The sequence below is a fragment of the Mastacembelus armatus genome, chromosome 5 (genome assembly GCF_900324485.2).
Source record: "Mastacembelus armatus chromosome 5, fMasArm1.2, whole genome shotgun sequence".
NCBI lineage: Eukaryota > Metazoa > Chordata > Actinopteri > Synbranchiformes > Mastacembelidae > Mastacembelus > Mastacembelus armatus.
This window is the reverse complement of record NC_046637.1, coordinates 19,035,364-19,049,822: the sequence shown is the minus strand read 5'-3', so window position 1 is coordinate 19,049,822 and position 14,459 is coordinate 19,035,364. Positions and strand designations below refer to the sequence as shown.

Genomic DNA, 14,459 nt, shown 5'->3' with positions numbered 1-14,459 from the left:
CTTTTTCAACTCCATCACAGAAGTCACATAACTAAGATAATCTATCTTCTCCCTTGCAGCTCCAAAGGTCACACCAGCCAATGTGAGTGGAGGCGGTGGCAGTCGTTCTGAATTAGTTATCACATGGGAGGTAAGCAAGCTTGCTCAGGCCCTCCTCATCCATGGAGGAGGGAGCCAGTCATTATTATTCTTTGTGGATCTGGGCCTCTGTTTCATTAATAACAGCTGAACTACTTAATGTATGGCATTTAATTTTTAAAAACAAAGGCAGTAACTGCTGCTGTCACCCTGGGGGGAGACAAAAAAATGCTTTTGAGGTTTCCACAAGATAATTAAGCTCAATGACTTCTTCGAAGTCCCAGCTTTTTTTTTCTTATTGTTTTTTGTTTCTTTCTTGCTTTTTTCTTTTCTTTTTTCCATTTTTCTTTTTTTCTTTTAAGCCTACAAAGCTCTTCCATATCAATTCAGCTCCAACAGCCTATACTTATTCAGACTGTTCAAATCATCAGGCTGATATTTCAATATGCAGGACTTTAATTAAAGTCTAACTTCTAACAAAGCGGTTATTTTGCCCCAGCCCTGAAAAATTCTGAGCCATTTTCCTTTTGGCATAAAAGCAGAAATAGAGTGTCACATTTTTGATTTTGACTTGTGCTTAAACAAAAAGGGGAACCATACAAAAGATGTTTCTGTTTGCAGAGTAGCTAGTTTACTTATACTTGTAAAAAGTAAAAACATTAAATAAACAGTACAACATGCAGAAGAAAAAAAAAAAAACAATACTATATATATACTAGAAACAAAATTTGCATGATATGTATATTTGTAAATAGAATTGGACACACCCAATATCCAGATGTGAATTCCTGAAGTTGTCTCAAACATCTGTTAAATTGATTGAATTGAATTGTGATATCTAGCAAAATATTATGTATTGAAAACATTCAAAAAAAATCTAAAAACATAACCAAAGGTTATCCATTATAAAATATTAGGGACTCACAAAAGGCTTTATGATTCTCTGGGATGATGAGTGTCCACATTGGCCAGGAGTTAAGATAGACAGTCTGATCATCAGTTCATTCTATAAAGAAGCAATAACTTGCCTTTATAACAGTGTGTATCTTTTAGTGGACAGGAATGAAGAGGGTCTGTTTATCTACTGGAATGAAATGTGAAACTACAAATGTATGAGGCATGTTATTATTCTGGACAACAGCTAGGTTTATGGCATCATGCTGAGTGCATTGTACTGTGTAATGGATGTGTCCAGTAATAGTTCTTGTTTGTACAGCATGTTACATTTGAGGAAAGGTATTGCCCAAAAAAAAATGAAAGCCATGTCTTTGGTCTTGGTCTGTTTAGTCTCAAGCCATCAAATAGTCAACTCGTCAGCTACAAAGCTTATGTATTTACAAAGTGATGGAGAGTAATAAGTAGCATGGAACATTGGTTTTATGCTCGGACCTGGATTGAAGTTAAGTGTTTTTTTTTTTTTTAGTTTGCAAGTAGTTAAACTGTTTTTCTTCTGCAGCCTGTTCCAGAGGAGCTGCAGAATGGACCGGGGTTTGGTTACGTTGTAGCTTTTCGCCCCCACGGCGCCACAGGCTGGATGCAGGCTGCCGTACCATCCGCTGAAGCATCCAGATACATCTTTAAGAATGAGAGCATCCAGCCTTTCTCTCCTTTCCATGTGAAAGTTGGAGTTTACAACAATTTCGGGGAAGGGCCATTTGGACCTGTTACCACTATCTACTCTGCGGAGGAAGGTGTGTATGATCTCATGCCGCACACATCATCATCATCATCAGCTGGTATTAATCCATGTCTGTTCAGGATGTGAGCAGTGGAAGCAGTGATCTTGCAGCCAGAGTACTTTTATCAGCACTTGCACATGTCTTCCCCACACTTCCCTTCCTCTGTTGTTTGGGTGAAAGAATTGGCTTTGAAATTGTTTTTATGTTCCCACTTTGATGGGTCATCAAAGCTCAGTGTTACATCTAAAATAATTTTGAGTCCTTATACACTAACCACAGAGCCTGGCCGAGCGCCCACCAGGGTCCGTGCCAAAAGCCTCTCTGCATCCGAGGTTGAAGTTTTGTGGAAAGCTCTGCCCTGGAATGCCAGCAAGAAAAGAGTTCTGGGCTATGAGGTGAGATACAATGAAATATCTTATTTGCTACTTCCTTTGGATGTAACTTTGCTTTTGTGTGCACATGTGCAGGCACATGGCAACTGATGCTCTTGAATCTTATTCTTTTCTATTATTGATGAGTGTTTCAGGCTCATGCACCTTGAGCATAGGAGATAATAGCTTGCTGCATGCATAATAGTCCAGCCTGGTCCCATGCCTCTTGGTTTAGTTGTGTTTCTCTTGTTGCTTACCTAAGTACTGTAACCACCCTGATTAGCGTACTGATGCAATACTCTAAGGAATAGAGCATTTAGCTTCTAATCCACACAACAAAGCAGTTTCAGACAGTGGCTTTGCGCTCACTTAGTTCTTGGCATTTTAATTCCTGCTCATTATTGACGTCCAAGATGTGAACAAAGGAGATGTTTTCATCTTCAGATTGCATAAAGTGCCTGAATTATAAATTGTTGACCACTCAAAGTCAACAGAGGAGCAGAGGCAGAGCAAACCATTTCTGTGAGGAAAGACAAATTATATTTGTGCTGTCAAGCGTGCCAGCTATTTCAGCCCTGACAAGTGGGGTGACAAAGAAAATCTGTTATCAGTGGAAGTTGATGGGAGAGGATTTTTGAGGATTCTGATTTTTTTTTTCCTTTGGTTTCTTTTGCATATTTGACCTCACTCTTTACCATATAACTTAAATCATGACATGTCTGATAAGCACAACTGGGGCACATAGCTCACAATGAGCAAATGGCCTATAGGGTGCCATGCTGCTAAAGCTTGTTTTCAGACCAGTTCCCATTGCCGATCCAGTTCAGTTCACATTTGCCTGTTTCCAGTTTGCACTTCACTGACAGGGTGTAACAAAAAGCTTTTAAGGTGTCCTTCATGTTTTCTGCATCACATCTGTGGTTCTGCCCTGTTGCTTTTCAAGCTGAGGTACTGGAGTAGAAGTGAAAAGGAAGACACAGCCAGCTTGCAAAGGACTGTGGGAAATCAAACGTCTACTATCATCCACGGATTGAGAGGTAGCACCACATATTATATCACAGTGAGGGCATACAACACTGCTGGAACAGGGCCTCCCAGCACCACTGTCAACGTTACAACCAAAAAACCACGTAAGTATCACAATAATATTATTTGATTATAACTACAGGTCACTCTCTTCCACTGTTCAGCTTCTGCTTTCGATGAATAATGTTCTTTTGTCCTCTTAGCACCCAGTCAACCACCAGTTAAAGTGATGTGGAACACATCAAACTCCAAAATTATACTTAACTGGGAGCAGGTCAAGGCGCTGGAGAATGAGTCTGAGATCACGGGTTACAAAGTAAGCACCCAGCTGCACGTTTTTTTCAAAAATCGGGTTCATTGCCATGGCTTCTGTGTCTAACCCTGGAATCGTCCTCAGGTACTGTACAAGAATCGCCACAGCCGCCCCAACATCATAGAAACCAACACCACATCTGTGGAGCTCGCCCTGCCCACTGATGAGGATTATATTATCCAGATAAAGCCATTCGGAGAAGGAGGCGAGGGCAGCAGCAGCAGGCAGATCACCATCCCTAGGATACCAGGTCAGTGGAGAGCTAGTTAGTGCTTCCCTCGCGGATGAGCTGAATAATCCATACACCTCCTGCTGTCTTTCCAGAACAGATTAGGTGTTAACATCTCTAAAGGAACAGAGACAGGGTGGAGAAAATAATGCAAGAGTTTCATGAAAAGTTGTATTTTCTTTAAAGTCTTTCAATGCCTCATTCAGCTGCTCAAGCAACAGCTCTTACACATTTTGAGAAAAGAAGTGGCGACTGATTAAACTAGTGAAATGCCAAAAAAAAAAGTTTCTGCACCCTAACAGCCTCCTTCTTTTCAATGCCTTTTCAGGCCCCAATGCAGTCGGCTCAGCATCCAAGGTTTCCACTCTATCTGCCCTCAGTACAATAGCACTGTCTTTCACAGCGCGGACATCTTTATGACAAACAGCTCCCAGCAGACGTTACATCTGATGTGGAAACAGCTCTACAGTGAAACACAAACACAGCCCACTCTGGTGTATCTACACCCCATTCATTTAGATTTTAGAGGCAGAAGAAAGACGCTGACAAAAAAAAAAACAAAAAAAAAAAGAAAAAAAATTAAAAATGCCCCATTGAGATGAAAGGGAAGGAGTCCCCTTCAGCACCCACGTAAAGGAGATTGACCGATGTCGTGACTATGTTGTTACCAAAGCAGCTTTCATAAGAAAAAAAATAAGAAAAACGTCTTATATGCATTTTTTTTGTATGACATGTCGGGCTTTTGTAGATTTTGTTTTCTGAATCAATTTCAAGGCAGTCTGGGCTTACTGGGGTGAGAATAATAAAGTGCATGACAAATGACATAATCAAATTTGCTAGTCTGAAGGTTAAGAATGTGATCTGACAGCCCATATTTGAGGCTCTAAAATATAATCAGACTTATGACTTTGGTTGTAAATTACCAGAGTGATGACCTGTTAATTGCTACTAGTCTATTTCTGCAATATTAAAAAAAAATAAGGACTGAATTGACATGTTTGGTGTTTGTCAATAATGGTCATTGCACCAAGAATGTGCACAGCGAACTGGCAAAATCATGTCTCAAGATGACACATGCTAACGCTTAACCAATATCTAGTAAAATGTTAATGTTGTCAAAGTTATCCAGCTAAAGTTGGTTCAAAAAGGATTAGAATACATTTCTGTCATGTACTTGCAGAAAATGAAAGATAAAAATCTTAAGTTTGGGTTTTCCTCCTATATGAGGTCATGATAATGTTAACTGGCACAACAAAAAGACAGGTTTTGATTTTTTTATTTTTTTTTTATTTTGTTAATATACTCCCATACCATCTGTACATTAAAAGTGTTTTGTTGTAATCCTCTCCCCTGTCCATACTCCACTGCAATTCATGGGGGACACAATCTACAAGTTTTGTGTTTGCTGAGTCACAAGAGAAAGATAAGTCCTGGTTATTGCAAGTAGGTTTATTGCTAAGATGGTACATAAACAACACATCTATTCTTTACTACCATAACAAACGTACCCAATAGCTAAAGAATGCTGAAGCCTTGTCTTAGCATAAGGAGGATATTTCATGTGCATTGCCTCCCTTCCCAATTACGTCACCATGTGTATGGACAAGCAGGAAGATTACAGCCAACAATAACTATTCATTAACATAGTGGATGATAACACATTAGCATGCAAAGCTTTGGTGCCAGTTGTCTTGGGGTAATTTGAACTCCTCAATATATATGAAGTCCTTAGTTACTGACCTTGTAAGCAGAAACAGCACCATGCTGAACATTTTCCCTGGGTTCCCCTACCATGGCCACTGAACTGCACTGGTGACCAGACCCTCGTGGCTGTCTAATGCTCCTCATTCTTTCAGTTTTAGCCCTGTGTCTAGAGCTATTCTTTGCCTTCCGTGTGCCTCATCATATGTTCAAAATCCTCAGGTCCTTAAAGAGCCTTAACTTATCATATGTATATCAGAAACATTAGAAACATAGAACTATGAAGCAGCTGCAGTGATGTTTACATGCTGCTGTGTTGATAGAAAATGTGTGTGATCAGGATCAGAGGGGTGGGGGCCAGCATCCTTGAAGTGATGTGAACGTTACTGAGGTTAGTTTGAAAGGCATTCTGCTGTTTCGCATGGGATATTGGCAATACACGAGGCCTGGTGCATTTTTCTAGGTGTGTATTCTTAATAAAAGACGATGCTGCTGATCTTTTCCTTTTCCCATAGTCTCCTGATGCCATGTGGGACTGCTGTGCTACGGAGGTACGGTGCAGTCTGTATGTAGCTTGTAATCCAGTTAAGTAGTTTGTAGTACTTTGAAGGGGAGTGTACTGTAGGCTACTGGGTCTTGCTCAGAATCATGCATCAAGAAATGTGTAATATACTGTTTTGTAAACTCCAAATCATTTATATGAAAGAACCTTTCTAAAGAGATGATTTACTTGGTTTTTATGTAATAACTCTGTTTCATACTGTAGCTAGCTGTTGCTCAGCATGACTGTACGTTGTCCTCTCTCTCTTCTGTCCATCTGCAAAACCGACTGAATGGCTTTAGGAACATGCAAGTTTCATTCATCTTGGTTTGTGTATACTGTATGTGTACCACTATCAGCCCCATGTCTATGCTTGTGTCTCAGCCAGTCCCTCTAAAATGTACTGGGTCTACTGTCCATATACGCTCTACATGAGGGTTTCCTCAGTTGCTGTTTGTTGTTTCTACTGTGTTAATAAAGATTATTGATTTATAGAACAATGTATTGTTCTGTTGGCCCATCCCTCAATATATATAGACCTATGTGAGCGCTGACATATTGGAATATTCTCCCTCTGAGCACAAACATTACATTCTCTGGACATTTTATTAGGTACATCTATACAATCTAATGCAGTTCAATAAAACCTATATGCCATGCTAATATGGCACAAATTTTAACTGAAAAGTTTGCAAAAGAAAAGAGAAATTAATGCATGTTCCTTTCCACTACTCAATACAAAGTCTAGGAACTAGTTCATCAAGGTAAAGAAGCTGGCGGCACTACTTTTCCTGATGGGTGCTATTAAATCATTGCTACTTTTCATCTTTTCAAGTGACATTTAAGTCAAATGCTTCATGTCTATTGTGATTAATTCACCAAGTCTGTTTCCATTGCACATCAATTTTACTGATAGAAACTTAACAAAGCATAAAAGCTTTAATGATTTTACATGTTTACCTATTAACTAACCAATGAGTGAATTTTAAAAGGCATTTCAGCATACAATCAAACATGGCAACATACCTAAAGCCTGGCTGAGAGCAGTAGTAAAGGGATCTAGATAACTAGTTTCCCTTTATTAAAAATGCACCAGTGATGTGTTAAGAAAAGAGTGTTTAGAGTAAAAGTGGCAGAAGCTAAGACATCCTTACCTTTAGCCCCAAGTATGGTACTAGCTCCAGTACTTGGTCCCATCCATGCCAAAATCTCAATAAATCTTCCATACCTGGAAAATACAATTAAAGTTCCCAGTTTGTGAGACAGGCTAGTTTAGCCCAGTGTGAGATAAACCTGGTGATAGTGTCACGTCAAACAGAAACGTCATACAGCTATTTTCAAAGGCAACTACTACTACTACTACTACTACTACTACTAAGTGTGGAACAAAGCCAAAGCAGCAAATCTATTTTTTGTTGATTTTTTGGTTAGACTTTTTATATAATGACACATAAATGCTAAAATACATGACATTTCCTCTAAAACAGACTGCATTTTAAAATTTTGAGGTACATTTGAGCTTGATTTTTTTTAAAAAATACACTAGGTGGCAGCAAAAGCACATGAACGACTTCAGCCTACACCCAGTAATGTGTATTGAATTTGGCCACAAGATGGCAATACAAAACAACTTAATTTTCCTGTTGTTTCACCACAATAACTGTGCTGATATTACATTTCATGTAATGAAATATTAATATGTGAAAATGTTTACGCCATTATAAAAAACATTTCACTTACTCATTATCAGTAAACATCCCTCTCCCCTCTTTTCAAAATCAGAGACACTGCTTGAATCATACTGACACATTTATTTATGCATGTATTGTTTCCATTTAGACTGAATGCAAATACAGCAAATACACACCACCAAGCACTAGGGGAATGTAGAGCAATAGGCAGTGGAGAACTGAAGGTGGAGGCTAAAGAGCAAGGGGAAAGCTCATATCCATAATCGGTGCTATGCTGCTTTTCTGTCAATGGGGCCAATAAATGCTTTCTTCTCATTCAAAATGAACAGTCCAGATACAGATAGAGACTTCTTTTTCACTGCACTCAGTGACACATTCTTTACAAAGCTAGTAATTCATAGACAGCTCCTCCTCACCTTGGGCTGAGAGGTCATTTCTGCACCAACCTCATGGTGGTGAACAGCACTTTCAGCTGAATACTGTGGCTCCCATAACCACGACTCCAAACATAAGGCACCCATTTATGCAACATTTCTATTGCTCTGCTTTCTGCTGGATTTTACTCGCCGCCTCATCCCGATAACCCCAAAACAAATCCCCTTTTCCTCTCAATTTCTACATGTTTACAGGCTAATACACAGAAGTATGGATATTAAGGTATAAATACAGGCCCCTCCATCCTTCAACTCACCACCCGGCCCATGGTACAGTAGTAATTTCTCTGATACCTACAGTTTCCATCAGTAGTGTGTCCAATAATACAGCAAAGATAGCTCAATGTTCCCAACACTTTATGCGTGACATCTCTACAAGCAAGTGCCTTCACAACAGTCCAGTGTCATATGACAACATAAAATAAGGAAGGTCAAAACATAATATACAAATTATCATTTAGGGAATCTCCTTGCTTCCACAGACACATTAACAGCAGGTCGACAGCTTTATGTCAGGGAATGGGAGGCTTATTTGACAAGGGCGACAAAGCCATGGTCACAAGTGCTGGAAAGCTTCTTGAATATCACTAACTCTGTTTTATAGGTTTTGGTTATGCTTCGGTACACATGAGAGTTCACAGTTTTCTCCCTGTAGAGGACAGATAAGAATAATGGCTGCTTATTGCAAATCTCAAAAGCAGTGCGCTTCACTGCTCCGGTTAACAGTAGCACAAAGTCAACGATGACAGCAACACAGCTAACATGGGTCAGGCTCAATCAGGGATTCCTATGGATAATAGGTGATGCATAGTATCATATTAAAGGTCATCCAGGATATACGTTACTGTAGGTGACAGCTAAAAGGTTCTGGGGGATAATTATCTATGCCACACTATGAGTCCTGGCTTTGTCTGAAAGGGTAACAGGGAGGAAAAGCACAGGCCTCACATTCACCACTCTTATAAATACAGTTACAAACTCATACAGTATAACTTAATGAGTTAATCCAACAGAAAACAAGAAAGTACCTATGTTAATATGGTGGTTTTGTACTTTTCAGGCAGTGTTTGTGAACATGCACATTGAGTAAAATCATCTTTTATCATAGATTGATGACGTTCCAATATAAAGCTGCTACAGTCAATATTTTTGTTTTATAAATAAATCAAGTTACTAAATGCACAGTCTTGTTTAAATGTTACATTATGTAATTTCACAGGCTACTAGTGACAATTATGGGATCATGCCAAACTACTTCTAATGTTAAACTACTGTTTAGCGGAGAGATGTCAAGTCGGCAAACTAACTCAGTGCTGCTTGTTATACTGCACTATTTACTTCAGGTTTGCTAATAGTAGCCTACATTACCCACAAACGCTATGGGTCATACATGACAAAGTAGACTGTAGCAGAAATTTTAAATCTTTGAGCGTATTGAAATGAGCAATGGTGGGATTTGTACTGCTTATGGATTTAATTTCTCATTTATTAGAGAAGGAATTAGTGATTTCTTTTTTAAAAAGTTACATATTGTCACTTTAAAGCTGCAATAAATAATCTATCTATATTAACAATGGGTCGAATGATTACTTAGCAATGTGAAAGTAGAGAAGTGTCACCCATATCTGTGGTTTCCCTTGACTAAGCACTAAGCCCTTGACAGAGAATATTTAAAAGATAAGGTTCGGTCCCTTTCTTTATTGATAGTATTTTCAATAATCCCCATACTGAGTTCAATTTATTTTAACAATTAATAGTTAGTGACACAAATAACAACATTGATAGTGAGTTTGTTTTGTTGATACTGCACATATGGCACTGGTTACTAGGGAAACTTCCATAGCCCTGAATAGGAAATTGAAATTTCTGGTCATATCATGCAGCCCTAGTAGTAATATTGCAAATGGCATTATCCTTTAAAGAGTGACATCAGCATGTTCACAACTGAAGACTGAAATGTCCAAAAACACAATAATATATAAGCTCTGTTTCATGATGGAAGTCAGTAAACTCAAGTAAGAAAAAAGTAAAAACATATCACATTTCTGAAACTTAAAATATTATTTATATTAGAATTTCTCTAAAAATCTGTGCCCAAAACATGCGACCAGCATCTTTATGTTGATGGTGAGCTGACACCAAAATTAAAACAGTTACAGTGAAGAGGGGAAAATGAGACGAAGACAGTGATGTTCGTATGTCGGAGACTGGGACCAAAGCAACGTTCCAGCTGTCCACTGAACTGTCCTTATATTCTTCAGTAGAGTCTGTCAACATTAGCATGTGTCCACTACGCAATTGTTTTTACCAGTTTCTCCACAGGTGCTCAGTCCCATCAACTCAGTTTCTTATAGATTTTAAATGTGGACATATCTGTGAATTTATTTTTCTTAAATTCCCTCCATATTTTCTTATTGAATCATGCAGAGTATAATCATCTGATATTATACATATTTCATAACCAAGCAAACACTGGACATAAATTAGATCCTCTATAGATAAAAATGTAAAAAGACAGTTGTTGATTATAGTGAAGGTGTCACAGCCAGGAGGTGGCAACAACAAGCAAAAAGGCTACCTCTTGCCACTTGGCACCAACCTCCCTACCCCACCCCACCCCCACCAGCATCGTCCACATACTGTCACTCAACCATCCTCTGCTCATTTATATACTTGTCATTAGTGTCAGTAGTAGAGTGAAGATATTTGTGACTTTAAAACAGAAAAATTTTTGAGGGAAAGGTATTGGAACTGAAAGGCAGTTAAAACTAATTGATTCGAATGATCGTCAGGGTCCAACTGAGTTAAAATGCTTCTAATATGCAAGTAAAATTTCAGAAAAAATTACACTAAAAGAGGTGAATTTAAATGGTAAGACATAAAACTGAGTTTCTCTTTCAGTCTTGCATCATTGCACTTGAATAAACCAAGTGGTAAATCATCTAATAGAAGACATTTCCTGTTCCATAAGGAGGCGGAGAGCTGGGATAGGCTGGGACAGGACGGGAGGGCAGGTCAGGTCAGAGGCCAAGTCACAGTTTCTTTGTCTAAAGGGACGGGAGTGGAGGTCTACTGCTTCATAGAACACATTCTGTTCTCGTGTCAGTGTGTACACAGTGGGGTAGAAAGTCCTCTTGTCCAGGTGGTGGCATACTGCAGAGCGGGGCAGGAGACACACAGCTGGAGAATCCTCTCCTGCCCCCTATCTTAGGAGCCACCATGACCAATCAGGACTGCAATGAGACAGTAACACACATGGACATTTATGAGACAATGGGACAATCTCTGTGGTCGTTTGTGGTTGTTTTCATCAATGTAATAATTTTTGTTGCTATTGTAGTTTCAATAATTTTGCTTGATGGTCTTGTTCCATGTGTAGTCTTTTCGTTTCTCTCTGTGGTTGTTTTGCACCTATACAGTATGTAAGCATTTTTTGTGTCTTTCTTCTCATTTTGCCTTGTAGTGGTTGTTTTGCATCTCTTTGTGCTGACTCTGTGTCTCTTTGTGGTAGTTTGGGATCGCCTTGTAGTCATTTGGCCTCGCTTTGTAGTCATCTTATTTTCCAGCAAGAACAGAACAGAGGCTCTGTGCCTGGTCAGGGCCTGTACACAGAGCTTAGTAATCATGTGACCAATGACCATGAGCATAGTTGTGTACCTGTGTTTTCTGTTGCATCTCCTCAGTGGGAGACTCTGTTTCCCTGATAACCACCGCTTTTGTTACCAGCATGTCGGGGTGCTGCTGCTTGGCCTCTTGGATTGCCATGGCAAGGGCCTGGGGACATGAAACACAAAGGGTATGCGTCATAAACCTCACCTGCTAGATTCACGACAACTTTCTGAACACACAGTGTTAAGCGTTACAGTATTTCTCCAGTTCTCCTTACCTGATGTTGGTCGACATCATCATCTCCTGTGATTATAATCCTTTTCTCGATTCTGGTTTCTGAGTAGCCTCCTTTCACAGTCTGCAGTGGACATGCAGAAAGAAAGAGTTTATGGTTGACAAAAGTGGTAATTAAAGGTGTAATTGTTTTTATCCTTATAGCAAAAAACTCACCAATCATCTACATTTCTTTGTCTTCAGAAATATCAGGTTCATCCTTTGTGAACCGCATAATTTTTTATTAAAAACAATTGTTGTTTACACCAACAAATATAAAAACTTCTATTACTAAACTATTGGAGCCCTACTTCTGGTGTGGCAATAAAATATTACATTAAAAAAAATCAATTTGCCTTATTATTCATAACCTAATTAAAACAAACAATGATTGGCCTCTATTGATTTTGTTTTGCCGTCTACTCCAGCATAACAACACTTATTTTTACCCTTTATTAGTGTCACGTGACAAAGTGGGACAAACTAAGCAAAAAGACAATTACTGGAATGGTATAAAAAAATAAGCATAGAAAATGTAAGGAAAATAGTAGTGAGAAGAGTAGGATGAAATAAAAAGAGGGGGAGGTAAAAAAGGAGAGATAAAGACGGGAGGAAAAAACAGAAGAAGGGCACTAAAATCTAGTCCAGGGCAACCCACACCAAATCTTTTCTACAGAGGACTGCTTTTAGATCATCACAAAAGAAGTCTGTCCATCAAAAGTAAAAGGTCATATGATTTCATGTTACTATCACCATTACTGTTATTTTTTTCCCCTTCATTTTTCTACCAACCAGGGGTTCAGACATACAATAGTAAAAGTGTATGTTAGGATAGAGTGGTGGTGGGCTAACTTTAAGCTCTCATCATTAAACTGTAACCAAGGAAACAGATAAAGTGTTACCTTAGTAACTTGAGTTGTGGTTGCTGAGGTGACGCTCTCAGCGGTAATGGTCAGTGGGGACACAATGGAATCTCTCCCTTGGGTGCCACCTTTTACCTGCAGCACATTCATTAAACAAGAGTCATACACACACACACACACACACTGCAGACACACACTCATACACACTATGTACCAGTGTGTCAGCTAGTGGGTTTAAAGGTCTGTTTCATGTTTACATTAATGTGTCAAGTTTTATGACCCACAGTAAAGCAAGGTGAAACTTATTACAATAGCAAAAATAATTAGTGTGGGGTTTCAGGTTCTTACTGAATGTCAACTGTAAACTCACAGCCATGGTCGGAGCAATTGGGGTATTTAAAATGATTGAAGACTGGCTGTTTAATAAATGCTGCAATATATGTCCTTAGGATACAACACAAACAGCTTTTTAATATGGGCTCCTCTGATAAAAATGTGAATCTCTCCTATTGAGAAGAAAATAGACATAACAACGCCATCTGCTCATCATCCCACTGTTCGAATTCAAATTGTTTTGTATAACTGAGTCATTATCATGACATCACATAGCAGTATTGTGACAGTACAGTCCAATGGATGTTTGGTTCCTGCACACAATGCATTTATACACTATTGCTCTCTAACACCATTCACTTGAACAATTGTTCAGAAGGATATCCAGTCAAGATCAAGGCTCAAAAAGGAGACAGAGACATTGCAATGGCTGGAGATCCTTAATGTGCCACAAAACACATGCATTATGCTGTCACACTGATGTATTTCCTCTATAAAGATACTTACAGGGGAGCCATTTTCTTTAAGAGCAGCCTCTTGTGAGCTAGTGACTCCACAGTTCTGAAGGACAGAGAGAGAGCATCTTGAGACTTGTATACTGACTATAATAATTTTATAATGCATACAGCTCCAATAAAAACATCAATCAGGTGATCATATAAAGATACATCACTTTGGGGGACTCGGAGAAAGAAAAGAAGAGCAAAAGAAGAAGAAAAACATGTTTTTTGTTTAAAAGACTATTTCTAAAGCTTTGATTCCTCTGAGGAGCACAGGGGCCTCAATAGTTGTAAAGAAGAAGTTTGGAACCACTAGGACTCTTTCTAGATTTGGCTGTCCAGCCAAACAGAGCAACCTATTAAGAAGATCAGACATAATAGAGAGATGTGATACTGAGCAGTAACTGCTACCAAAGGTGCTTCTACAAAGTACTGAATTCATTGTCTTGATATTTTTGTCAATGAGAGAACAAACTTTTATAAAGTATGTTTTCACTTTGTCTTTGTGGGTTTTTCAATAATGATTAGTTGGTGAAAGGGGAAGTTTTATGCATTTCAAATGAAATTTAAAACACAATAAAGTATGCATTAAATGAACCTGAACCCTTAGTGAAACCCTTGTACTTATACTGTTAGGAAGCACAACAGACATTATATGTCTCCCTCTGCTGGACGAACAATGTCAGTGCTGGAGATCTTTGCCTTCCTGTAGATGACATCATCCACCATTTACTGCATATATGCACCTACACTAGTGTAGATTTTGCTGACATCTTTGAGAACTGAAGTCAGTAATAATGTTGCAGCTCAAATGCAGC

General features: G+C 38.8%; 2 protein-coding genes across 6 annotated transcripts in view; one reads left to right on the top strand and one right to left on the bottom strand.

Annotated features, from left to right (window-relative positions):
- The window catches only part of cntn4 (contactin 4), a 135,833-nt gene extending 130,673 nt beyond the window's left edge, over window positions 1-5,160 (top strand). For both annotated transcript variants that reach the window (XM_026307360.2, XM_026307359.2), the window contains exons 17-23: window positions 60-130; window positions 1,535-1,769; window positions 2,037-2,152; window positions 3,072-3,258; window positions 3,358-3,470; window positions 3,552-3,717; window positions 4,025-5,160. In XM_026307360.2, the coding sequence (XP_026163145.1) occupies window positions 60-130; window positions 1,535-1,769; window positions 2,037-2,152; window positions 3,072-3,258; window positions 3,358-3,470; window positions 3,552-3,717; window positions 4,025-4,116 (980 nt within the window). In that variant the 3' untranslated portion in view covers window positions 4,117-5,160. The remainder of the gene's footprint in view (window positions 1-59; window positions 131-1,534; window positions 1,770-2,036; window positions 2,153-3,071; window positions 3,259-3,357; window positions 3,471-3,551; window positions 3,718-4,024) is intronic.
- A 2,569-nt stretch (window positions 5,161-7,729) lies between these two features.
- LOC113130120 (band 4.1-like protein 1) overlaps window positions 7,730-14,459 on the bottom strand; it is a 66,666-nt gene continuing 59,936 nt past the window's right edge. For all 4 annotated transcript variants that reach the window (XM_026306453.1, XM_026306455.1, XM_026306454.1 and 1 more), the window contains 5 exons: window positions 13,649-13,702; window positions 12,848-12,943; window positions 11,950-12,030; window positions 11,721-11,837; window positions 7,730-11,296 (listed from right to left, as the gene is read on the bottom strand). In XM_026306453.1, the coding sequence (XP_026162238.1) occupies window positions 11,291-11,296; window positions 11,721-11,837; window positions 11,950-12,030; window positions 12,848-12,943; window positions 13,649-13,702 (354 nt within the window). In that variant the 3' untranslated portion in view covers window positions 7,730-11,290. The remainder of the gene's footprint in view (window positions 11,297-11,720; window positions 11,838-11,949; window positions 12,031-12,847; window positions 12,944-13,648; window positions 13,703-14,459) is intronic.